The sequence below is a fragment of the Aspergillus viridinutans genome (genome assembly GCF_018404265.1).
Source record: "Aspergillus viridinutans IFM 47045 DNA, scaffold_2, whole genome shotgun sequence".
In the NCBI taxonomy this organism is placed as follows: Eukaryota; Fungi; Ascomycota; class Eurotiomycetes; order Eurotiales; family Aspergillaceae; genus Aspergillus; species Aspergillus viridinutans.
In genome coordinates, this window is record NW_025091218.1 from 1,233,916 (window position 1) to 1,259,981 (window position 26,066).

The window sequence follows — 26,066 nt, forward strand, 5'->3', positions numbered from 1 at the left end:
GGAGAAGAAACTATCCTTAATTATAATTAAATTTAATAAGCTATAAATTACTAATTAGATTATTAATATAGGAACTGTCTAGGACTTAAATCTTCTAAATATAGAACTATATAATTAAGCAGCTTACTTTTATTAATATTATAACTATTAGAAATATAGCTATATAGGAAGTACCTGTCCTAATAAAACTACCTATCCTTATTATACTAGATAGCATTAGATTCAGGTCTGTATATATAAGTAGGACTAATTAAGCTGTAAGTATACTAACTATAGAGGTGTATATCCTATATAGTTAAAGAGCTATAAGCTCTATTAGTAGAAGGTTAAGAGGGTAGAAAATATACTTAGGCACTACCTAAGATATTACTATATTCCTACCTATATAACTAATAAGGGGTCCCTTACATAAGTTATAGAAGGCTCTATAAGTAGTAGCTTAGGGCTTTTAACTACTATACTAACTAATATGCCTAATATGGGATAGTTAAATTAAGAAATAACCACTAATATAACTAGCTCTAAGCTAAATAAGGGAACAGTATTAAGCTAAGTAAGTAAGGGTTTAGGAGCTAGTATATCCCTCTTCTAGGAAGTTATTAGTTACCTAAATATAGAACTAGTGACCACTAGTTAGTTAGAGAGAGGAATAGAAGCCAGCAGTATAAGTAGTATTAGACTAAGATAATTAATAAGAAGCTATATTATATTAATATAACTAACTATAAGAATAATACCTAAATAGATGAAATAGATCCTTCAGGCTAGCATGCCAGCTGTGGAGAAGCTAAATATAAGAAAGGAGCTAAGGAATAGGCTTATAGCTAGATAGAGAGGGATATTAATTTATAAAGACTTAGATAAAGAACCTACTAATATAATAGCTATTAATAGGAGTAACTACTAACTACTCTTAGAGATAGATATAAATAGCTCTTTAGCATCTAAAGGGTTAGTTAGGAGAAAGCATAATACTAAGACACTTACTAGCTAAAAGGCTAAGGATATAACTACTAAAGTAATATAATAATTAGAAGGCTACTTTATATCATTTAATATAATATGAACTAGTTAAAAGATATAGTAATAGCTTAGTTTTTGAGGGATAAGCACATCCTTGAAGCTAATATCATTACTATATAGGAACTATGGATTAACCTATATAATAATAATATAACATACTATCTAGTGAAGTAGTCATACCAGCTCCTATACCTAATAGCTGCTAAGACTAGCAGGGAATAGATATGGGTATGTCTGTTTATCTTATATCTACTTAACCCTTAAAGGTGGAAGTACACAGCATATTTAAAAGATATATAAGAATTTACTATTTAGTACTAATAAGGAGAACTACATATTTTTAATATATATAATAAACTTAGCACTAATATAATAGAATAACTAGACTAGTTAATACCATCCACAACTAGCTAATTAAATAACCTAATAACAAGCCAATTAACTGTCTATTTAATAGGATAATAGAATAGTAAGACTCTTATAATAGGCAACTTCAACCTCCACTACCTAGTGTAGGGTAGTAAGGATGCTATTTAAGATACTATAGTAGAGGAACTTTTAGAACTAACTAATAGGAAACTCTTAGACCTATAGATTAAACTAGGAATAATTACATAAGATAAAAATAGCTCCTAGACCATAATTAACCTAGTCTTTAGATCCTAAAGACTGACCAGCTGAATGGTTGCATGTGAGCTTGCCCTAGAATGCCATGCAGATTTAGACTATTTACTAATTAGAATATTAATTAATATATATACACCACCCCTAGAATAGCAGAAATAACAGAACTGGAAGGCTATAGATGAGAAGAAGCTTCAGGTGTTTATTAGTGCTAATTTACTAATAACTAAATACTAACTAGATACAGTAGACTAAATCAACCATATAACTGACTATCTGATAGAGGTTGTCTAATAGGTAATAGCTAAATCAACCCTATAGGTAAGGCTAAGTAAATGGTTGAATCCTGCCTTTACCCCTAAGTACTGATAGGCAATTAAAGTAATGAGGTAATTATATAGAATATTTAATAAGAGAAGGATAGAGAGCGCCTGGAATAAGTATAGGCTATCTAGAAACTAAAAAGCATGAATTATAGCCTAAGCTCTGTACCAGAGCTATTAAAAGCAGGTCTAGAATGTGGTGGAAAAGGGCCTAAGGGGGCTCTAGCACTTAGCTAGATAGGTATAGATAAGATAGTAGATAATAGAAGTTATACTAATACTAGATGGCCAGGCAGACACTATAGAAAAGAAGATAGAGGTATTTAGGAAGATCTTCTTCCTAGAGCTACTGCTAGCAGATTTAAGTAATATTAATATAAATATAAGATACCCTAAACTAATTAATATACCTAATATTACCCTGTATAAGATTATAAAAGCAATTAAAAGAGCACCTTTAGATAAGGCTCTAGGAGTAGATACTATCCTAAACTAGGTTTGGTATATACTGGTGACTATACTAGTATTTATTAAGGTACTAATATATATATTTAATATATATATCTGTGTTAGTTATAATCTGGCATACTTCTAGATATTAGTTATAGTAGTGTTAAGGAAGCCTAGCCTATATAACTACTATATACCTAAATTATACTGACTAGTAGTGCTGCTTAACATGCTAGGGAAGGTATTAGAATTAATTATTACTAATAGAGTAGTATAGGCTATAGAGAAGTATAGACTATTCCCTAAGGGATACCTAGGGGGTAGGAAAGGTGTTTCTATAGACTATATTATTTAAATAATTATAGACAGAGTCTATTAAGTGTAGGGGAAGGGTAAGAAGGTTATAATACTACTCTAAGATATATTAGGGGTATTTAATAATATCTCCTATACCTAACTAATCTATAATATTAAGAAAATAGGATTAGAGTGGCTAGCAGCATAGCTATAGTTATTTCTTAATAATTAATATACTAGACTCTAAATACTAGAATATATAAGTAATCTATTCTTAATACTAACTAGTATCCTATAAGGATTACTACTATTACTAATTTTATACCTTATATTTAACTCACTACTACTACACACCATGATAAGGTATAAAAGAACAGGCTTAACTAGGGTATTTAGCTAGGTAGATAATATAGCTATCTTAGCTAAATCAGACTTATATATAAATAATATAAAGCTACTGGAGGTAGTACTTATTAAGGTAGATAAGTAGGTATCTTAATATATATTAAAGTTTACCCTAGATAAATTTAAGCTCATTTATTTCAAGAATCCTAAATTAGAGGAGGAGAAAGAAGATAATAAGGTATATATAGAACTAAATAATATATAGGAAATACTAGAGGAGCTAGTAGGGAATGACTAGATAGGTGTATGATATCTAGAGACTAATCTAACTATTAAGCTAACAGAATTAGCATAGTATCTAGGGATCTAGCTTAATAAAAGCCTTAGCTTCTTAACCCACAGGATAAAGGCACTGGCTAAGGCTAATGCTAGTCTAGAGGTACTGAAAAGTATTATAGACTTAACCTAGGGGATATTACTAATAGCTATATAGAGGGTCTACCAGGCTGTAGTCATCCTATAGCTGCTCTATAGGGTGGTAGTATAGTATAGCCTAGTAAGTAGATAAATCCCTACTTATAAATTTAATAAGATTATAAATAAATATATAAAGATCTAGAGATAAGTAGTAATTCTAATTAGTAGGGCCTTTAAAAGCACTGCTATAGTAGTACTTAATATAGAACTTTATCTACTACTAATCTAACTATAGATATAATAGATAATTAAGGAAATAGCTATCTATATCTAAACTAGGCTAACTTAAGCATATCCAGAAGGACTGCTTAAATAGAGGGATATAAAGGAAATAAGATAGAGGGGATAGACACCCCTAGAAGTACTTAAATAGAGTAAGATAGTAGGGTTAGTATTAGTATTAGGACCTAACTAAGAGTAGGAGTTATAAAAGGCATAGGTCTTAGTACTATGGGAGATACCTATTAAGTATATTATTAGTAGCTAAGAGGCAGCTAAAGAAGAACATAATAAGATATATAAGGATACTATAGAATAAAATATATAGTTTATAGATAGGAGTAGACTAGAAGGACTAGTAGGAGTATCTATAGTTAATACTTAAGTAGGAGTTATTAAATAATAATATCTAGGGATAGAAAGAGATATAATAGTATATATAGCAGAGCTTTATAGGATTAGGATAGCTCTAGAGGGTAGCTAGAGTAATAGCTAGAATACTAGCCAGAACTCCCAGAAGGTGATAATATTTATTAATAGCTAAGTAGTAATCCAGGCTGTAAGTAACCCTAGATAACTATTAGGTTAATATATTATCTAGTAGATATATGATGTTATATAGGCCTCTCTAAACCTTAATATTATTATCTACTAGATCCCAGCGTATATTAGAGTATTAAAAGGGAATAAGACTATAGATAAGACTACTAGAGAGGCAGCACTGCAGGGTCTAGAGGTTAAATTAAGCTTAGTTAGAACTAGTAAAAAGATAATCTAATTAGCTGCTGCAGCTAAATAAGAGATCTAATAATATATTAGGGATTACTAGAGGAAGCTTTAGGAGTAAGAAAGGGGGGTTAAGCTAATATAGTAGCTGGTTAAGATATCTAGAAAGGTAATATTAAAGCTGTATTAAGGCCTTAATAAGCTACATATATTAATATTAATATAGATATATATATAGAGGATCAGCTTAAACCACTTCCTCTACAAGATTAAGGTGAAAGACTATAACTACTATAAGTATAGAGAAGGCTTACAGACACCCTAGCATATTCTTCTACAGTATTTATAATATATAGATATTAGAAAGATAATACTGGATAAGCTAGCTGATAAGGGAATCCAGGGGACTAATTATAATATATTAGTATTAGACCTGCAGGTGAGCTGCTACCTCATTAAATTTATTTATTAAATAGGCCTGCTAGGTTAGTTCTAATAGGTAGAGCTAACATCAGAGCTGCCTCTAGGCTAAGAATAGATAGGCCTAATGGCCATGGGATAGGTGTGGAAGACACTAGGTATAAAGTATTAAATAGGCCTAGAACTAAATTAACTAGGTAGAGAAAGTAAGTACATAAGGAATTAATAATATAGAGAAGTAAGATAAGGTAATAAACACAGTAGAAATAGTAATAGAATAGTAGTAGAGGAAGGGGAAGGGAGCTTTTTAACTTTAGCTATATCTTAGTAATTATTTCCTATTTTATTATAAGCACTATATTTCCTTTTCTATAGGACTGCCTTTTAGGAAGAAAACTACAAAACATTAAATTAGGCATTTAGATACCAGGTTCTTGCTTTAACTAGTGAAGCGCCTACATAGCTTACATTCTTATAGTAAAGCTGAATTAGGTTAATAGAACTTTGATTGATTGATTGATTGACTACCCTGCTCATGGCCATTCTCAACATTTTCCTTGTCTTCGTCGGGAGAGGAGTACCAATCCTCTCCGCAGAAGACACCCTCAATCTCCATATCCACCGGATCCTCGTAGATGGGAAACATGTTTGTCGAATTGTTGCGCTGCGAAGGGAAGTTTCCAAGCCCTCCACTAAAAGCTGGATTTGACCAAGTACTAAACGAATGAATCGGGCACTGACCATGGAACCTCTCAGGAGGCGCCTCTGTCTCAACCTCTGTCTCCGTTTCACTCCCCATATACATCATGTCTATGTCCGTCTCTTCGCTCATAGCTCGGCGAGGCACAGCAGGCAAGACGCCGTTCGCATCGACAGGACCTTGCTGATAGCTTTGAAAGTTGAAGAAACCGGTATGATGATTGAAAACCTGACTAGAACCCAGCAGCATCCCTGTGCCCTGATGACTTGCGTTCGCGAATTGTGTCTGGTAGGAAACTTCGGATTGCGATATCCTCGCTCGCTTGGCCGGTGGAATAGGGGTTATCGCGCTCTCATCTGCAGTGCTATCTCTGAGCTCCTCGTATGTTCGAATTCGTGATGTAGTGCTGTTTGTATTATTGTGTATAGGGTAACGATTTCTCTTCTCACGGCCGAAGGCAGTCGTCTGTGTCATTTGCTTGTTAGCAGTATGATCCTGATATCATGAATACCTATCATTGACTCACCACTTGATCTACATTCAGGCAGAGCTCAAAGTCTATTTCGTCCATCATGGTGTGTGAAGGTGTCTGCAAGAAATGGCAAGTTAGCTGTCTCGCAGAAAAAGGCTCAATGATGAGGAGTTTCATGTCCGCAGACTATACACTGTCGCTTTCCAGGATTTTAGCCATGAAAGAAGAAAGGATAGAGTGCTATGTGTCAGGAATCTTGCAAGTTGAGGGGAGGTGACTGCTGTAGTCGACCGCTGTGCGGGCCTTAAAAGGAATCAGGAGATATCCCAGCTGCGACGTACCCGACTCGAAGGAAGATTATTCTGTTGGATCATACATGGCATGATAGCATCAAAGAGCAGACAACTTTTGGTTAAAATGCAAGAACCGACTTGTGTATTCAATCAGTGTGGACGGAGTGGACGGAGTGGACGGTCTAGCGTAAGGCTCTCGAGCCAGAACGCTGTTTGAAGTACTTACTTCGATACTGAGGAGACAAAGAAGAGATGCGAGAGTTGATCTAGGAGATGGTAGGATGCGAGCTTGTAAACATGACTGAGAAGACTAGTAGAGAGAGTAAGAGGGTGGAGTAAAGATGTCCGGACCCTGCGATAGAGTGCAGCACTTCACACACCATGATCCATTGGTCTGATGTTTAGAGCAGATTCAAGAGTTCAAAGTACATCTTTCATAGCTTGGGTGACAAACCGATTGGAGGCGATTCAGAGCCAGAGAAGGGAGAAGTTTAGCGGGTTCAAGCAGGAGACATGTTTAGCTAAACCCTTTCTCCTCGGTGGTTTGTCCTTGACTGTAGACTAAACAACTGACAGAAGATACTACCGGGAGCGACAAGTTACCAAGTCTCAAGAACACTCCTCATACTTAAGGATAGATATTACACAGTTTCCTAGATCACAACACCTTGGGTAGAAGCTGACCGTCCATGTAGTTGATCGAGATTCATAAGCTAACTAGCAGGAGTAGATCACAATCACGATCACAATCACGATCACTATTGCCATGACAGATACGATCCTCGAGAGACTGAAGTTGAGAGGACGACCGCCTCGTCAAAAGTCATACCCGAACAATATCCTCGCAGCATTGGAGCAAAGCCATTCCAGTGAGACCATAATACCCCCTTTGCGAGGCATAAGAGTGAAACGGGGTTAAAAAACAGCATAAGTTAGCTAAGAAATTGCAAACAAACAACAAAACCAACTCAAAATGCTCCAGCAAAGGGGTATCATGACATCAGGAATTCCAGCCTGCGCACGCTTGAGGCATGGTTTGTCTGCGCCGTACTCGTCTACCTGAACTGCCCTGGGCCACCAACTTGGCCAAACATGTCCAAAAGATGTCTGGAGGATGGAGGAGGTCCTTGTGGACCGGGGTTACCCTCAAAAGGGCCCTGTCCACCATGACCAAGTCCCAGAATAGCGTCACTATTATGGGGCATAGGCGGGAAAGCGGATGGCGGGGGGACGTTCATGTAACCAGGAGGGGGCATCATCCCTGGTGGGAGGGGGCCGCCCGCACCGCGTGGGAAAAGTTGGCGTTCATTGGGAGGAGGAACATTGCTATGCATAGGCGGCATCATGAAGTTCGGGTTGACACCTCGTGTAGGGGTTGGAATGCCGGGAGGAGGAGGAACTAAGGGGCTGGGGCCGCCACCCTGCTGCGGAGGCATCTGAGGACCATTCCATCCTGGAGGTGGAAGATGCTCAAAGCCCGGTGGTCGCTGAATACCCATGCCAGGATGGCCCTGCCCTTGAGGAGGCCTGGAGGCACCTGGGGTGATTGGCATATGTCCGCCTTGGGGAAATGGGACCTCATCAAAGTAACCCATGGGCGGACCATTGGCAGGTCTTCTCCGAAGCTGATCAGCCTCTGGTCTCTGCATGTTGGCAATTGCGGGGTCATCCAAGAAATTGTGTCCTTTCTGAGCAGACGGGATGCCCGGGGGGCGGGACAATACTTCCGGCACATTCATTAGACCAGGTGCTAAACCGGCACTTTGAGGTTGACCGTGAAGTCCGTGAGGTTGTGGAGCGACCGGACTCACTCTAACCTGTTGCATTAAACGAAGAAGATGCTCTCTGTCGCGAGGCTGAGAGTCCTTGAAAGGGGAGTCGTGTGCGTGTATGTTTTCTTGGATTGTGGGAGGCGTGCTGTGAGCGTGGGCATCCGGCATCGCCATGTATTCTGGCCGTTTCACCGAGTCCTTAGAAGGAGAAGAAAGAGCACTTAGAGCTGAATCGGCTTGCACCATGGTTGGGCGAGGGGCCTGTGCACTGTCGATTTGGGGTGTCGCATTGCGCGATTTGCTTCCTCCAAGCATTTGCAAGATGCGCTGGAACCCTTCTTGATCCGCATCATTGGTTGAAAGTTGGGGAGCTGGTGATCTGGTTCCAAATTGGTGCTCCGATTCCTTCGCTGGGCTCCCTGGAGGCGGACTAAACAACCCGGCAAATCGAGACGACTTTCCAGGCTTTCCCGGTGCTGGCTCTTTCTTGCTAGGTATTTCCACGGGGGTGGGTGTGACGACCTCCTGAGCGGGTTTCGCATCACCTAGGAGTCCAAAGAAACGCTCCATCGCCGAATCCGACTGGAAAGGCGCACCGTTGCTACTGAATATTTCGCCATCCGTGGGTCGGTGTTCGGGTTGCGCGGGGTGCGCAGGCTGCGCAGGTCCGCTGGCAACCGATTCGGAGGGAGCTTCTTTCTTCTCCTCCACTTGTGCTTGCGAAGAGCCGGCCTTCATTCGCTCTTTCCAGCGCTCAAAATCTTCTTGCGTATGCACCTTACGCGACTCATCTCTGTCATTCGTGTCCATCCACTCAGGGTCCTGTTCAAACTTGGCTCCCCGACTCCAGTCACGATCTGCACCATGTCTATCTCGGCGCCAATCTCTGTTCCGTACTGAGACTTTCTCGTCTTCCGTTTCTGGACCGTCTTGGGCGTTGTCATCACGGAACCAGCTTCCTTCATGTCTAGCTCGACCCGGCGTACCATCTTTCCTAGGAGTAAATTGTCCTTCTTTCTCTCTCACTCCTCGCTCAAGAGTCTGCTCCCTCTGGTCACGGTTCCAACGGTCGAATTCTACATTGCGTCTGGGTTTTCTGTCTTGATCCTCTTGGCCAAAGGTACGACGCGGTCGTCCGTTGTTCCATTCTTCTCTTTCCCCACGACGACTGTTGAACGGCGTTGGTTTACCATCACGGCGATCAAAGTCTCTATCTCCGGCTTCCCTGTCCTTGAAGAACTTGTCTCGCAGATTGAAGCGATCGTTTGATGGCTCATCAGACTCGACCTGACGGGAGGGACGGTCCGTGAAATCTATCGAGCCTTTGCTACCGGATATGCGAGACGCAGATGCGAAAGCAGTTTTGGGAGGTCCGAGAACAATATCTTCTTCAACAACAGCCCCGGGTTAGCGAGTCTCGGCATATGAAAAGGTGGACAATGGCGTCATTTACCTGAATTTGAGTTTCTCGAGATATGGCGATTCTCGAATAGGCTTGGTCTTCTAGGCGTTGTTTCGTTTGGATTCGTGGGGTCTCTAGAATTTGTAGGTTTTCGTTGCGTTGTTGGGTCAGGGATCGGGCTGATAATGAGGGAACTCGTCAGTATCATGGGAGCGAGCGAGATAAGCACGGTCACTGGAAGCGAGCGATATTGTTCTTACCCCATCCATTCTTCTACCGGTGGTAGATTTGTAGGCTTAGTGACCAGAGGCGATGAGCGCAGCCATAGCAGCTCATCGATCTGGTAACGTCGCGCCATAAGGATGGCAGTGTGTGTGATATGAAGATCAGAGTGTTACCGCGTGCTCATTGGTTCACACCTTCTAGAGGCACGAGCGCCGCAGACAGGAATAAGTTTTATGAGCCGAGGATAGATCGCTGAGTGAAGACGTTCTCAATCGACTGAAAGGTGGTCTCGAAGGATAAAAGGTCAAATGGAAAAGCGAGGCCACTTGCCAGTGGCAAGGCGGCAAGCGGAGGTGAAATCGGCGAAGGATCAAAGTGTGCTTGGGAATGGATGAGGGGTAACAAGGATGGTTATGTTTTGGGATTGCTTCGACAGAGTAAGTTTGAGGATAATCTGGATAGTAGATAATACGATCACACTGTCAATTTCAACGGGAAGACTTTAGTCAAGGGGAATGGTAGAGAGAGCAATTGATGGTGCGGGCGGAGAAGATGAGGTCGGGATGGAGAAAGTCGTTCGGCCGCAAAACGTTTCGTCCCAGTCTGCACTGCCCAAAGGGGTAAAAGCGGCCAGCATATATCAACCAGCCTCAGCTCAGCTCTCGCTCTTTTGCCAGTGCAACCTCTTCTCCCTCCACAAATACCTCGAGCTAGGGTAAAGAAATTGAGTCATCTGGTTTTCAATATTCTACTTGCTATTTAAGAGATACTTAACCATCTTACTACATGATGTACAGCCTAAGCCTACTATGCGAGCGTGACATTATCATGCCGAAATTATGCCAAGCAGGAGAAGTGTATAATTATTGTTAAATGTCTACATAGACATGCAAGAATATGATGATGAATGGTGAATGGTTTTCCTTCAAGAAATAAGCACATGACATCGCTGACAATGCACCAGGGGACCCCATCAATTCGCGGCTAAATGAGACAACCTGCGAGACAATCCCAATGATATAAATGAAGGATCAATAAAGTGCTCCTGCCAGAATACCAGAGAACATCTATCCAGCGACATGTTCAATAACCTGTGCCACTGCCCCTCCACTCCATTTCGTGACTCGGTCCTGGTCCGCTGTTAGACGCAAGGTGTCGGCCATGGCTGCAAAGGTAGCAGCCTCTTTAGTATTCACTACCGGGAGCTGGGTTTGAATCCAGCTGACAACTCCTGCCCTGGTAATTAAGGTTGTACTGCCTCCAACCTGTGTCGATCGGTACAGGAGATGCAGAATCTTCCTTTTGGCAGAGACCCCAACACTAGGTGAGTCATAGAAGGAAAGCACACGCTCGAACACATTTGCGCGACGGTAGATATCCATATCCTGTAGTAGTCAGTCTCAGTATCATGCTTGTTTAGAAGAGAAGTCCGCTTACCATCCCAGTGCGAAGGCCCTTGATAAGCAGATCCAGTAACCAACTAGTTTCCTCAAAATATCCATCGTCCAACTCAGGTTCATGTAACAAAATTTTGTCAATCCAATAAGACGGGATCTTTTCCACCTCCCAAGCTGGTGCCTTCTGGAGGAACTTATTGACCTTGCCATAAAGTTTGTGCATTGGGTTTGCGAGCACGGAGAGACAGCAGGTAGCACATTCCCCGACTATCCATGGTACGGGAGTTTCAAAACCATTCTGTCTCACGGTTTCGAGCAGCTCACCAGTAAGGATGTACACTGAACGCCATTCCGCATATTTGGACTCCTGAGATCTTGTTAGTCATTACTCATCATTTGTGCATGAGAAACATACCCTCAGCTTGGCCATGAATCGATTCAGGTTGGCAAATGCTTGTCTCCGCACTTCTTCATGTTCCGAACACAAGCACAGCATCAAATCAGAGATGCGACCCTGTTCGACCGCAATTTCGAGCTCCTCCTTCTCCCATTTGTGAAGCTCATTATGCGTTTTGCTTTCAGTCGGCAGAGTGCCAAAAATCTCGCTCAAATCTACCTGCGCCGCTTTGGCTTTCTGAGCATTGGCCTCCGAGCGACTCACTCCATCTTGAGACCTGCTATCTCTACTGGAGGCCTCATCAGTGTCTTTCAGGGTTTTCTTAAGGGTTGACTTGAGTTGCTTGCTCTCGATTGTTTGTAAAACGCTGTCTCGAGCAGCCTTCAGAGCCTTTGGATCTTCTCCTGCCTGCTTCAGTTTACCGAACACCCTCGCAATCCACGTGCATACAGCAAGTTCCGCGGCTGCATTCCCATTTTTGGCAACAAATGGCCATTGTTCGGTGATAGCAGCAACGATAAGGCTAGTCGGTTTGTTCTCGCCTTCAGTCAGAGATGAGAGTAGGTCAACGTAATGTACTGGCTTCTTTGCAATTCTGCAAGCGCAATTATCGAAAAAGGCCAGTTGATAATGGATGCTTTCGGACTCGGTAGCATCAAAGCTAGACTGGAGAGAGGAGAAGGCTGGGGAACTCTGTATGATTGAGTTCTCTTTCAGAATCGTTGTCAACAAATTTTCAATTTCCTTGGAGGAATCTTTGTCCGAAGTCTCAATAAGCACTTTGAGAATTGATGTAAAGGCTGAATATTGCATAGATCCTGGGCGTTGTTAGTAAACACCTTCGAAAAGAGGTTGTCGCGGCTGCTTACCTGGTTGTTGCCACCATCGCATAGAAGCCGACAACTGTGCGATTTTAATAACGTTTTGCAGTTGACTCAGAAGTGACTCAGCATCCTCTGCTTGTAGATTGGAACACTCTAATCGTTCCAAAACATCAACCAGAACAAGGGAAACGTCAAAGTTCTCGTCAAAAGCAGCATCAGGGACGATTTCGTAGAAGCAAGCCAGAAGCTCACTAACGGCCTCCTGTTGCTGCAAGTCTTCTTTGCCCGTTCTTCGGAACAAGACTACAACATCTTTGACCACCGGGCACCGACGACAAAACTCTGCAACCAGTTTTCCCGCAGCTTGCGTCCAAAATGGCTGGCTAGATCCGTGATCGGCGTTGAATATCTTCAAAGCAGCCCGTAGCTTATTGAATGAGATCGTCAAGATTCGAACAGCGAACAGTGTAACAATCTCCGCGTTCAGGTTCAAGCAGCGAGTCATGATCTTCTGGGTAAGCGGACGGGGAAGGATGTTCTCGATAACAACCGAAACAGGCGGAGGCATAGCAGGAAGCTTATCATTCCAACCACAGTTTGGCGGAATTGGAAGGCTGACAATTGAAAAGAGAAGAGCTGATTCGGCCATCCAGGAGGATGTGGGTTTGGGATCAGAAATGAACATTGTCTTCTTCGTAAAGTAATCGGCGACAAGTTCCGGCGCTTTCTTAAAGATAGCAACTAGTAACTCGATCTGCAGGCGATCCATATCCGGACGAAGAGCTTGAATGAGATAAGACAGAGTGCCGTTGCGGACGGGCACTGATTCCTTGTACTTATCCACGTACGCAGCGGAGTCCAACCCCATTTCAATGGAAGAATCATCCTCAGTCGGTAAGGTCTCGGGGTCAGTTCCATTCGGGTACCAGCCTGTTTCTGGTAGCAAGACGCCCGAAGCAGAATCTGTACAAATATTCATAAGGATTTTGTGAACCTCATCTGCAATGGAGATTCCAGCTGGGTTTGGCTCCTCGGATTCGCGGTCGTAACCGTACAGCGTTACAAGTCGCTCGAGATTCCATCGACTAAAGAACTTCGTTTTTGCGCTTCGTGGGAGAGCAGTGTCCTGAATGATATCCTTGTCGATGGATTTAATAATGTCCAGAACGATATCCCGTGGATCCTTCCTAACAAACTCCAGAAACGCTTTGATCACCTTGTGTTGCTCAATTAAATCGCTCTTCGCATTCACATGTTGAACTCTCAGATTTGCAAGAACGTATTTTTGCGCATTTCTTCGCAATGTAGATTTTTGAGATTCGTCGGCCTCCTCTAGTTGGGCCTTGTTCGGTGTCAAAAAGACATCGAGGCGCTTGAATGTGATGTACCGTGCCATGTAGACCTGTCGAGCCACCGCACCGCCGTCGAAACTGACAATCTCCGTAAGAAGACGAAGACATGGCGAGATCAGATGTTCTTTAGACTTAAGTGCAGTTAATCCACGATTAAAGAGTCTCAACTGATCTTTCTGCATCAGATGCTTGCACAAGGCCAAACCGAAGTCTCGAAGATCTAGTTGAGTGGAAATCGTTTTGAGAAAAAGAGCCAGCACGGACGGGACAACAGTCAACAGGGACTCGTTATTGCTGCTGTCCGCAAAGCTCCACGTTTGAATAATGTCAGGAAAGCAGATGGCCTCATCTTCGGCCCCATTACGAGAAATTTGCGTATCACAATAGGCCTTTAGAACTCGAAACTTCTTAGCCTTTTCACCCTCATTATCGGTCTGACCAATGGATGTGAGAAAGTCCTTGAATTGTCTGATGCCTGTGCTTCTTGTGAGTGCCAAAATCTACACAAGTAACGGCGTTCCTGAGAACTTACCATGCTTGCATTCAGCAACGTTCTGTTGAAAAGTCAGGAGGGAACGAAGCTGGGTATGAGAAGTTATCGGTGCAACATTCTCCGTCTCGTTTCCATGATCTATCTTTCTTCTCTTTGACCGGGGAGACTGATGGTCAACGTGCGCCATCTTTCATATGTTGTTCTGCCAGTCTTCGCAGTAATGAAAGAAATAAAATCGAAGATTCGAAGCAATCTTATCAGAGTTTTGCGGCGTCTGATTGGTTGCTAAGGTGGCGGCTGCGGAATCGTGATCAAAGTCCGGGACCTCACACCAACTTATTTCTGACCTGAAGGATGAGCCATCCCATATTTTAAGTAGGTGGAAGGACTTGGGTGCACAGGAGGAACCTCGTTGATTTTATTCAGTTAACGGCAGAGAGCAGCAGCTTCCAGATTTTGAATGCTTCATAGATTTTGAGAGTATTTCACATAAATGGAAGGCGGTGTGCATCTACAATTTTTGCCGCTCTCTCATTTCCCAAGACGATAAATAGAGTCTACTTTGCTTTCACCGTAGAGGACCTCAAGCTACAATGTAAGCCTGACTCTGAAATCCTAATTCGTATTTCGTGGAGGTACTCTATGAAGTGCTATGCCCATTTTGTAGGAACAAACAGCAATGATGCAACAAAAGTACAATCGAACGGGGTATTCTTGATAAGTAAAATGACATATATCCAACCGCAGTGCATAGAAACATGGGACTTTTAACCCCAAGTACCTCCACCACCACCCCTTCCCTGGCGGCGTTGAGCAGAAAGACGCCAATCATCCTCTCCAGCAAAGCGGTTGTGCAATGGTTGGATACGCTCCGCCTTCTTGCGCTTCGAAAGGCGATCAGTGGGCGCAACCTTAAAGAAGGTGGGTGCTGCTTCGACCAGCCATTTCGGCTCAATGGCGGTAGTGCAGTGCATGTATTCCTTCGTGGTAAGCACCAGGGTATGGTAGATAACATGCTCGGCCGGCTTGCCAAACAAAGCCGAGCTGGGATGCATGTACACCGGTGTTCCTTCAACCAATGTCTTGTAGCCCTCTTGAGGATCTTTCCGGGCTGCATTTCGGAAGAATCCAGTACACAACGCCTGCCGCACTTTCTTCGTGTCCCTACCGCATGAGACGATCTTATGGTGATATCGTTCCATGATGCCCAGTAGCTGCTGGCGTACATCTTGTGCGCGGCGGATCTGACGTGCCTGAATAAAGTTCTCGTAACACCACGCATTATTGAATTTGGAGTTTTTCCAGCCGTTGTAGACATTGAGTAGTGTCAAATGATCACCATGTGGATCGTGGAATTTGGCCTTCTTCTGGTCTGCTTGTTGCTGCTTCTCTTTCGGTCGATAGAAAACTGACTGGATCGAGAGCATAGCAACAATACTAAGCATTTCTTCTGAGCATCCCATGTCTACAGACGCAATAAGAACCTTGGCAAGAGCCGGCTCCATGGGGAAGTCGGCCATCTTACGACCCAGCCTAGTCAAAAGACCTTCGTCATCCAGAGCAGAAAGGGCATAAAGCTCCTCCAAAGCTGTAAGCATGGTATTTGTCGGCGGTGGGTCCATGAAGTCGAAGTGTAGCAAGTCATTGATACCCATGGCCTTGAGCATGAGAATGGTATGCGACAGATTTTGACGCTGTATTTCAGGGATTGTCGTGGGAAGCATTTCCGATTGATAAGCCGCTTCGGTGTACAAACGGTAACACTTTCCTGGACCAGTTCTTCCGGCACGGCCAGCTCGTTGTTTTGCTTGCGCCTGAGAAATTGGGGTGACCACAAGAGAATCCATACCAAGTTTGGGATCGTAGGCATTCTGCTTCACGAAGCCCGGGTCAATAACATAATAGATATTATCGATCGTAATAGATGTCTCGGCGATGTTTGTCGCAATGACCACTTTCCTTCCGCCGGGAGGTGCTGGTTCGAAGATTCTGCTCTGCATCTCACTAGGGAGGGCAGAATAGACCGGAAGAATGATCAAGTCGGGGACACCCTTGCCTAAGGCTTTCATTCGTTCGTACAAAATCTCACACGCGGTGTCAATCTCCTCCTGTCCCGTCAAAAACAGAAGAATATCTCCAGCTGGTTCTGTCAAATGGATCTGCATGACAGTGATGAGAGCCGCATCCAAGTAATCAGGCTCGGGCTCTTTCGAATACATGATCTCGACCGGGTAGGTACGACCAGGAATCGAGAAAATCGGACACTTGTTGAAGTATTCGGAGAACTTTTCGGCATCCAGAGTGGCTGAAGTAACGATGAGTCTGAGGTCGGGCCGTCTTTTGATCGTCTTCTTCAGTAGCCCGAAAAGAACGTCAGTGGCGATCGTCCGTTCGTGGGCTTCATCCAACATGATCACAGAGTATCTCTTCAGATCAGGATCGAGTAAGACCTCTCTTTGGAGCATTCCGTCAGTCATGTACTTGATCTTCGTTTCCGGACTCGTGCAGTCTTCGAAACGAATCGTGTACCCGACCTCTGCACCCAGCCTGCAGCCGACTTCCTCTGCCACACGTTTGGCGACAGACATGGCCGCCACACGTCGCGGTTGTGTGCATCCGATCATGCCGTTGTTCGCGTACCCAGCCTCCGCCAGGTACTGCGTCACTTGAGTTGTTTTCCCTGACCCAGTGTCTCCAACAACAATCAATAGTTGGTTATCGCGAACAGCGTCGAGTAACTGTTGACGGAATTTGAAAACTGGAAGACTCTCCCGCTGCTGCTTAATTGACATATTCGTTCTCTTGCCAAATGACTGATTCTTGCCCATAGTGACTCTTTTCCACTCAGGCACCGCATCGTCAGGCTTAGATTGATGAGCGTTTCGTAGATCGGCTGCGAATTTCCGTTGGTCTGGCGCAGCCATAGGATCTTGCCATTGTGCGCTAAGGTCAACCTCGGCTGCTTGTTCTGCGGCCTTGTCCTGAGCCTCTTGCTGACGCAGTTCTCGCCTTTCCTTGGCCAAGTTGGTACCTGCCATTGCAGCGCGGTTAAGAGAGCCGTCGGGGGCCTTGACAACTCTGATGGGAGAAAGTTCCAGGGACATCTTCGTCTGGCCAGCCAGGAAGGGAGGTTCTTCGTCTCGAACCTCAATATCAATATCTTCTTCTTCCTCGAATGTACCCTCTCCAGTCAACGTGGCATGGTACTCTTCGTCAAGATCAGGATAGTCAGCTGCAGAAACAGCACCGGACGCAATGAGTTGTTTAATCTCCCATCTTTCAGGAGACGTCAATCGTTTCCGGTTTCTCATCTGCTTCCCATTTGAACCCTCTATGACTGGCACTTCTGAACTCAAATTTCCGTATCTGTCCTTGCTGGAGACACCTTCGAGACGCTCCATGTTGGCACCCGATGCGAGGCGCTTCTGAGGAACGAGATCAAGGCCAGTAACTTGGTCCACTTCCTTCATAGAGAGACCAATGCGCGAACCTTGTATACTGATCACTTTGACCTTGACCGGCTGACCCCTGGACACCAAGTCAGAGGGATGATTAACTCGTGCCCCTTCCTGCATTGCCGAGACATGTACCAAACCGTCAACTTTGCCCTTTACCCCCAGGAGATTCACAAAGGCACCAAAATCTTTAACTCCAGTTACACGCCCGTCATAAATTTTGTAGAGTATGGGCTGATCGTCCAATTCGACTGGAGGAGGCTTGCGGAAATAGTCGTCATCTTCCTCACGATCACGGCGCCTCCATCGCTCACTACGCCCATTACGATACGCATCGTCTCTGGCACCGTATTTGCTCGTTGACCGACCAAATTCGTCCACCTCGTCATCTCTTTTGCTGTAGTCAGGGCTGCGCGATCGCGACCGTGAGCGGTATTTGGCTTCGCGCCTACGGCCCCGACCATAGTCATCGTAATCCGGGCTTCTGCTTCGCTTTCTGCTCGTCCGCTCCTCTCGTGTCGACCGACCCTTATCTTCCCGAGCCTTTCCTGCTAGTCCTTCCAGCATTGCAAACGTGTCGTCCATAGCTCCGGCCTTCGCATCACGCTCATCGACATCCCTGCTTCGAATGTGGTCGTCTTCATCCCATTGTTGTTGCTTGTCAGGAACAGCAAGTCCCTTGAAAACCCGGGCCTTCTTCTCAAGAGCATCAAGAACATCCATATCCCCATCCGCCTCTGTCTTCTCCTGGGTGGCGTCTGCTTTCTTCGCCTTGTATTTCGGGTGCATCGTAAGAACCAGGCGATCGATACTCTCCATCAAACTCTGCGGGAAGTCCGCACCCATCGCCTCCAACTTCCCCTTGAACTCGTCGAACGAGCCACATGATAGATGCTGATCGATCACAAACTCAGCGAGTGTCTTGTCACTGACGCCTAAGTGATTCTGGAGCTCACCCGTGATTCGCGAAACGAGCGAAAAGAGCTCCAGGGACTCGAGGTCGTCCATAACCTGCAACGGAGAGCAAAATCACCAGACGCGAAATCTGAACTTGTGAAAAGGAATATCGAATGAACAATGTATGATATTGATAGCGTCTCACGTGCGAGAGAGCGCCAGACACCGTCTGGCAACAAAGCTGCCTTGATGTTCTCTGCGACAATTTAAAGATTGGAGCAAGATCACCGTCGCGGAAAATCGTTGTGGCGTGTTCGGAGTCCTCGCCACCGATAAGATAAGCCACAGCAAATATTTGGCAACTGGTCGAGAACCACTACCACTTGAGATTCTGTTCACAGTCTACTTCGTACCCCTCATGTGATTAAGAGATTTAAACTTATAGGTAGTGTACGAACATGGAGATATTGCAATATACCAGCTGCGTTTCAGATTATTTGAATGCAGCACTGGAAAGTTCTAGTTGTTCTTTCAGAAATATATAACACTAGGGCCATGAACGGCGGAGCAGCGAGTTTATAATCGGGCTCTACAAAAATAAGAATGTACATTATGTCTAAGATATATCCGCAAAACTTCAATCCTATTGTACATGCTTCCGCTTATGCCATGTATAGTCAATCGGAGCGACCAAAGTCGCCTGAGTGCGCCGATCTATGAATGACGAATGGGTCCTTCAAACCCCACGCGCAGCAGGAGCTGCTCTTTCTAGAGGACTATCTTCAGCAGATACGTCAACAGGAATTGTGTCCCCTTCCTGGCCGTCTCCAAATGGATCATAACTTTCCTGACCCTCTTGCTCCAGAGAACCATCCTCCGCAGAGACATCAACGGGGACGCGTTCTCCGTTCCCTCCGTCTTCGAATGATTCAATGTTCGCTTCAACAAGGACTCGTTTCTGCTCGGCGATCTGTTTCTGCAAAGCGATCTGTCGACGCAGTGATGCATCTTTCCTCAGCTTCTTGTTGGCGGAGAATTCAGTAAGCGCCCTGACCATTCTCTCTTCCACCAGCTCCTTGACATGAGCTGCGAGGGTGCGATCCGTGAATATACCCCCAAATCGGTAGCTTAACCAAGAATATAAGATGACCGATCTGTGTAGGCCTTCCAGCTCATGCAGATAGTCCTTGTTTCCAGACACCGGTTCCTCAAGGATTTCCAGATTCAAGTCAGGGATATCCAGCAATCCACCACCGGAATGCTCTGCAACACATTCGGCAAACGCGCAAGCAACGTTGCGTGATTTTCTGTCCCGAGTGTACATGGGCGCAGCCATAAAAGTCACTTGATCTTCGATAGGCAGACCAACCACACTGTCTATAACTTCCGCATTGTCGAGTTGACCGCGAGGGTCACACAGGAAAAACAGAGGATTGACTTCACAGACCTCCAGCAGACGTTTGATAAGGTATTCAAAAGGAACGTCCCGCGGAAAATAGGCGGAAAACTTTTGGAAGACAGGATCGGGAGGGAAAATGCCGGCAGCGGTAAGCGGTGGTGGTTCAGTCTCCATTGCCTCGCGAATATATGGCAAATCGACTTCTTCCAGGGCTGTCACCAAGCCAATATTCGACTCAGCGTCGTTGGTATCTTTCTTATCTTGCTGCGAAGCAGGGCGATAGCGGCCAGCCCGACCTCCGATTTGCTTGATCTCGGGAACCGACAGCCTCACTAACCCCCCCGGAACCCTTTTAACTAAAGTCTCGAAGATAATGCGCTTGATACTCCTGTATCGTGGTTAGCAAAGTCCCATATGATAGAGCGCAAATCAGTGCTTACAAGTTGAGCCCCATGCCGATAGCATCACTCGCAACCAGGAAATCGTAATCGTTGTCGGGGTCATTGAAAAGTTTGGCCTGCTGCGTACGAATCTCAGCTGGCAAGCTCCCGTACACAATCGCCGCTCTTCTGCCTGTAACTTTCTCAATATCTGCTTTCAGTGCGTGGATCCCGACGCGGGAGAAAGCGACCAGGCAGTCTCCTTTTTGAAGATTCTTCAAATCACCTCGAATACTCTGATCCATGACTTTGAGGGGGTTTAGTCGCTTGTACCGATGGATCTCGAGTCTGTCACCTGTGAGAGCCGCAAGCTCTCGAACCAAGGGCACCACTCTTGTTTCGCCACAAAGATGAAGTTCCTTAGCCCGCGCACCAAGGACGGCGCGAGTCCACGCCCAGCCACGTTTAGGGTCCGCGAGCATCTGAATCTCATCGATGACTCCGACGTCATACGGCTGTCCTAGATTGACCATTTCAACTGTGTTGCTGACAATGGCCGGAGTTTGCCCCTCCGGTATTTTAACATCGTCCCCCGTCACAAGGCTACAGGGGATCCCGCTCCCCTGAAATCGATGATACACCTCTTGCGCAAGCAGTCTAAGAGGCCCAGCGTAGAAGCCACTTTTGGAAGCTTGAAGCCGTTGTAACGCATGATAAGTCTTCCCAGAATTCGTTGGGCCAACGTGTAGGTGGATTGTCCGTTGAAGTGCCCGGGCTTGAGGGTACCATTCTGCAGGATAGCGCAAATCGGCAATCTTCTTCTGCTGTTCCAGACGGGGAGCAGAATACTTTTCAGTAATCTCTTCGGCGTGCATAAGATACCTCAGCTCACTCCTCAGACCCGAAATACCCGAGCTGAGATAGGCTTTCTGAAGTGCGGTTTTGACATGGCGTAGAGGCCCAAAAGCTTTCTGGCCCGACCGGTCTTCCAGCTTGCAGGCATTCATCACATAGCGCTCGAATCTTTCCCATCCTGCCAAGGCCGGATCGGATGACTCTTTTAAGCTCTGCTTGTATTCTCCTAACTCGGACTCGACAATGGAGGCGAAGTCGCGAATGACAAAGGGTTGACTCAGAGGTCTACGGGCGAGTGACCTCTTTTTCGAAGACTGTACGGCAAAAAAAGGAATCAGCAACCTTGTCAACAATGAAAGAGTACAAATGACGGTATATGTTAGGATCTGTTACGCTTTTCTTTAAAGATTGCTCTACTGCCTCGGCCTTTTCTTGCTTAGCTTTCTGAGACTTTCTTGCCTTCTCCACGATGGGGCTCGTCGAGAAAGATCGCTGCGCGGGACGAAATACTGGCCGCAAGGCACAGAAAAGGCAGCGGCTGCCTTTGCTGGTCCATGACTGCATTCCTTGAGCAGCTCGAAAGATATGTGAGGCGACAGAAGTTGTTCGAAATGGCTGAGAAGCTAGGTAGCGTCGCACCTGAATCGTCGCGGCTCGTACATATAGTAGTCGAATTGGAAGAACAGCAGGCGAAATATCTTCAATGGGTTGTGAAACAAGCGTATGGTAGCACTGATCCCAAGCAAACTATGAGAATATTTGTAACGACATCTTTTTTCATTCGGATGGCTTATCGAGAAGATAATAATAATTTGATACTGTCCAAAACTCCAGTGAACCCACCGCCACACCGCATCGGCGATCCACCGCGGGTTTCATTCCATCCACCAGCAATTCCAAGCTTGCCGCTTTAGAGCGATGACGGATAGTATAGTGGGGACACTGAGGGGGTTCCTGAAGACTGAAGTCAACTGATACGTTTCAGAAAGATAGGCTTCGCTTTTGATTAATTCAGTTGAGTTTGGCTCCTGTTGTTCCTCGTGGATTGTCACTTATTTTGTTTCCCTCCTGACAATCCAGATTGTCGCAGCAAGCTGCAATTACTACTACTAGAGCCGGCAATCGCCTGCCTGACTGCACAGCTAAGGCTGCCAGCCAGCCAGGATGAGCTCTTCAATTATCAACATCCAGCGCGATGGTCAGTTTCATAATCTATGTCTTTAAGGCCAAGTATGTTCCTGTTACTGACTGTTTGCTATTCCAGTTATCCTTAACACGATTCGTCATGCGGGAGGCAATGAAGTGCGATGAGCCCCTCTCTACAGTATACTAGGATGTATGACGGAGCTGACGGTTGCCGCTTGCAGTGGAAAGTCTTGGTTGTGGACGAGACTAGCAGGAAGTTGATATATAATGCGACCAACGATGATGATATTCTCAACCTCAATGTCACCAGTAAGCCTATACACGGCGCTCCAGCACAAAAGCGCATCGACTAATAGTCCTTCCTCAAGATGTCGAGCAGATCGAGCATAGGCGACCACCCAATCCCGACATGGATGCGCTGTACATCCTGTCACCTCAAACACACATCGTCGACTGCCTTATGGCCGATTTCGAACGGAAAAGATACAGGCGAGCATGGTTGGTCTGGACGTCAGGTAGTCATTTGTTCTGATCCGAGACTGGACAGTGTAATCTGACATTATTTGCAGTCCTCGATCCACAGCAGCGCGCCAGGTTGGACAGGTCTCAGATGGCGCGCGAGCAGATTGCCGATTTCCGGATCATGAACATAGACTTCTTTCCTAGAGAATCGCGTCTAGTCACCTTCCGAGATCCCTGGAGCTTTCTCGTTCTGTTCCACCCTGGCTGCAATCACCTGATTCGAGGACACTTGCAGGATCTAGCGCAGAAGGTGACTCGGCATTGTGAATCTTTCTGAGCGTTATACTGACTTTTGTCGAGGTTGTATCACTGTGTGTGAGTTTAGGAGAGTACCCGATTATCCGATACTACCGGCCTAGAGCTCCTACCCACGAAGCCAGCGTCTTGTGCTCCCACCTCGCTCGATTCATTCAGAACGAACTGGACCAGTTCGCTCAATCTCAGAGAGACTTTCCTCCTCCTTCGCCGAGACCTCGCGGTGTTCTTCTGCTGGCAGACCGCTCTATGGATATGGTTGCCCCCCTCATCCACGAATTTACATACCAATCAATGGTGCATGATTTGCTACCTATAAAAGACGGGGATAAGGTCACCTACGCCACTGTTATCAACACTGGCAGTGGCGGCGAGGAGAAAAAGGACATGGAGATCAATGAAGAGGACAATGTTTGGGTTGAATATCGGCATCAGCACATGAAAGATGTGTTGGAGAAGCTGGGTCGAGACTTTGCGAAATTCAGGGAGGCCAATCCTCAGTTCGCGGAAGAGTAGGTGACGTCTGAATTTCTTCCTCTGACCTATGACTTTGTCTTTGATTCAACGCCTCCCGAAGTTGAGCCGGATCCAATTGGCATATGCTGACCTCTACTATAGTAATGACAAGGCCAACGTGAATACGATTAAGGACATGCTCGCGGGCTTAACGGAGTTCCAGAAAGGTCGAGATGCATACACGCTTCATCTTAATATGGCAGAAGAGTGCATGAAATTCTTCCAAGACCATAAGCTCTTGGAAGTCAGTTCAGTTGAGCAATGCCTTGCGACTGGTCTAGACGAGAACTATAAGAAGGCAAAGAACCTGGCTGCACAGCTTGTTCAGCTCCTCGATGATGATGCGGTTGTGCGCCCGGACAGACTGAGACTTCTGCTCCTCTACATTATGTATAGGGGAGGTGTCTTGGCAGGCGACATCCGGAAGCTCATCGCACACGCCCAACTAACACCGCAGGACGGAGAAGTCGTTTCCAATCTTGATCTACTTGGCATCAGGGTAGAGAAGCCACTGAAGGACGACAAGCAACCTGTCCAGCCGTTATTCCCAAGGAAACATCCGGCTGCCACCGAGATGGACGAAGCCAGCCTTTCTCGATATGAGTTGAATGTCAAATTACTGCTAGAAGAACAGGCCCGAGGCACATTGGATCCTGCACTGTTCCCCTTCACCCGACCTCATACCACAGCGGATGGCATGGCACAGCAGGATACTCTAGCGCAGGCGTCTTTGCGAAGCGCCAAACCAACGTGGGCGAGGACCCGCGGTTCTGCCGAGCAGCCACGGCAACGAATCATTTTGTTTATGGCTGGCGGCGCTACATATGGGGAGTCGCGCGCCTGCTATGAAGCGTCGCAGGTGTTTGGGAAAGACGTATATTTGGCCACATCCCACATGCTAACGCCAAACTTGTTTTTACGGCAAGTCAGCGATCTGAGTGCAGACCGAAGACGCCTAGACATTCCTGCAGAACGGCCCAAACCCACAGCGCCTGCTCATCTGTTTGAGAAAGATCCTCCTCCCCCTCCACCGGTGCAACAACAGCCTGCAGCCAAGAAAGCACCACCTCCCAACCTCAACCCTCCAGTGCCTACAGCCGTTATGCATGCGATGTCACTGGGATCCAACGCGCAGAAGGCCCCCAGCGGAACGCCGTCAGCCAGCTCCAAGCCCCATAAGGAAAAGAAAGAGAAGGAAAAGAAGAGATTGCACTTCTTCCGGTAGAGTGTTTCTCAGGAGCTTTCCCTGAAAGACCTGATAACCGTGATTGCCATTCTCCTTTCCATTCCATTTAGCGCTGCTGTGATACCATCTCATACTGTGTTTCTGGCGCTGAATGAACATACCTTGATCTTTGTCTTCAGCTGACTTGTATGATAATGCTTTATAAACTAAGCAGCCGTGTAATGTACTATCTGCGCTAATTCTAATTATCAATCGGGGTATCATATAGTAGAAATCAGATTCTATCCGCATAAAAAAAAGGCCAACCCCAGTCCCATCATGTATCCCAAACCAACCTATGCACCCCCACTCAGGTACCGTTGCACATCATCATTCTGATAGAACATCTCCCGCAACTTCTCGCCTCTCCTCTTTGCGTCAAAATGCCCCTTTCGCACCTGCTTCGCATTCAACCTCTGCACCTTGGCCGGAGGAGCAGTAGCAGCAACTACCCTTTTCTTCCCCTTCGCACTCGGCTCGACCTTAGCCCCCAGCCCCACAGTATCAACTTTCAGTCTTCCCTTAAGGGGCTCCCTAATTCCCTCACGCCCCGGAGCCCCTAGACCCAGTCTGCTATCCGGATCCCAACCATAAGCGGACAAATACCGGAGTCCGTGACGGGTGCGGTCGAGATGGGACGGTGGATGCGAGTGAGATAGACACAGCTGATGCGCGAGCGATGCTTCGTGTGGCCGAGCAAGGCCTTTCTCATCTGTACCTGCTATTTCCCCGTAAAGCGGAAGATTGCACACCTCACATCGTTGAACCGGAGCGGGTACGGCGGAGGGCGAGGGCGGCGCGGAAGCTGTTTCGTTGCGCGCGGCGGGTTCTGATGTTTGGCCGGGTGATTTTTCTTTCGGTAGGACGATTGAAAGGTATTTATCGGCTGGACTTAAGCCGGAGGATGTGGATTGGGGTGTGGTGGTGGTTGTGGTTGTTGAGGTGGTGGTGGTGTTTAGTTCATGTTCTGAGGAGCGGACGAACTGCACGCGCTTGCGACGGATTCCCGCGCCGAAGATGCGCTGGTCTTCCAGCGGAAGAAAATAATCCTCATCGTCGCTGTGGGACATACTTCGTCAGGAGCTTGGTGCCATCGAAATGTTGATGTGACTCGTGAGGGGAAAATGTTGGTAATCTAAGATGTTGGCGGTGGTGGCGGGAGATCGGCCGCTATCTGACTTCTGA

The 26,066-nt window shown here is 45.8% G+C and overlaps 7 protein-coding genes across 7 annotated transcripts; 1 reads left to right on the forward strand and 6 right to left on the reverse strand.

Annotated features, from left to right (window-relative positions):
- Positions 1 to 5,397: 5,397 nt before the first annotated feature.
- Positions 5,398 to 6,178, reverse strand: Aspvir_004017 (uncharacterized protein; the record flags this gene model as incomplete). The annotated part of the gene is made up of 2 exons (XM_043267255.1): positions 5,398 to 6,069; positions 6,131 to 6,178. 2 exons carry the CDS (start codon positions 6,176 to 6,178, stop codon positions 5,398 to 5,400), a joined length of 720 nt encoding a protein of 239 aa, XP_043123190.1.
- A 1,246-nt stretch (positions 6,179 to 7,424) lies between these two features.
- Aspvir_004018 (uncharacterized protein) lies at positions 7,425 to 9,901 on the reverse strand (the record flags this gene model as incomplete). Its single annotated transcript, XM_043267256.1, has 3 exons — positions 7,425 to 9,529; positions 9,595 to 9,722; positions 9,804 to 9,901. The coding sequence occupies 3 exons, from the start codon at positions 9,899 to 9,901 to the stop codon at positions 7,425 to 7,427; spliced, it is 2,331 nt and encodes a 776-aa protein (XP_043123191.1).
- A 934-nt stretch (positions 9,902 to 10,835) lies between these two features.
- Aspvir_004019 (NPA1/URB1 family protein) lies at positions 10,836 to 14,418 on the reverse strand (the record flags this gene model as incomplete). Its single annotated transcript, XM_043267257.1, has 5 exons — positions 10,836 to 11,153; positions 11,206 to 11,532; positions 11,581 to 12,380; positions 12,432 to 14,213; positions 14,271 to 14,418. 5 exons carry the CDS (start codon positions 14,416 to 14,418, stop codon positions 10,836 to 10,838), a joined length of 3,375 nt encoding a protein of 1,124 aa, XP_043123192.1.
- Positions 14,419 to 14,998: 580 nt separating this feature from the next.
- Aspvir_004020 (putative RNA helicase-like splicing factor (HRH1)) lies at positions 14,999 to 18,694 on the reverse strand (the record flags this gene model as incomplete). The annotated part of the gene is made up of 1 exon (XM_043267258.1): positions 14,999 to 18,694. The coding sequence occupies one exon, from the start codon at positions 18,692 to 18,694 to the stop codon at positions 14,999 to 15,001; it is 3,696 nt and encodes a 1,231-aa protein (XP_043123193.1).
- Positions 18,695 to 19,319: 625 nt separating this feature from the next.
- Aspvir_004021 (ATP-dependent RNA helicase SUV3) lies at positions 19,320 to 21,781 on the reverse strand (the record flags this gene model as incomplete). Its single annotated transcript, XM_043267259.1, has 3 exons — positions 19,320 to 20,370; positions 20,423 to 21,531; positions 21,611 to 21,781. The coding sequence occupies 3 exons, from the start codon at positions 21,779 to 21,781 to the stop codon at positions 19,320 to 19,322; spliced, it is 2,331 nt and encodes a 776-aa protein (XP_043123194.1).
- A 600-nt stretch (positions 21,782 to 22,381) lies between these two features.
- On the forward strand, positions 22,382 to 24,881 carry Aspvir_004022 (Sec1 family protein; the record flags this gene model as incomplete). The annotated part of the gene is made up of 7 exons (XM_043267260.1): positions 22,382 to 22,415; positions 22,482 to 22,519; positions 22,585 to 22,672; positions 22,732 to 22,878; positions 22,933 to 23,135; positions 23,186 to 23,652; positions 23,759 to 24,881. 7 exons carry the CDS (start codon positions 22,382 to 22,384, stop codon positions 24,879 to 24,881), a joined length of 2,100 nt encoding a protein of 699 aa, XP_043123195.1.
- Positions 24,882 to 25,177: 296 nt separating this feature from the next.
- Positions 25,178 to 25,951, reverse strand: Aspvir_004023 (putative G-patch domain protein; the record flags this gene model as incomplete). Its single annotated transcript, XM_043267261.1, has 1 exon — positions 25,178 to 25,951. The coding sequence occupies one exon, from the start codon at positions 25,949 to 25,951 to the stop codon at positions 25,178 to 25,180; it is 774 nt and encodes a 257-aa protein (XP_043123196.1).
- Between the last annotated feature and the right edge of the window lie 115 nt (positions 25,952 to 26,066).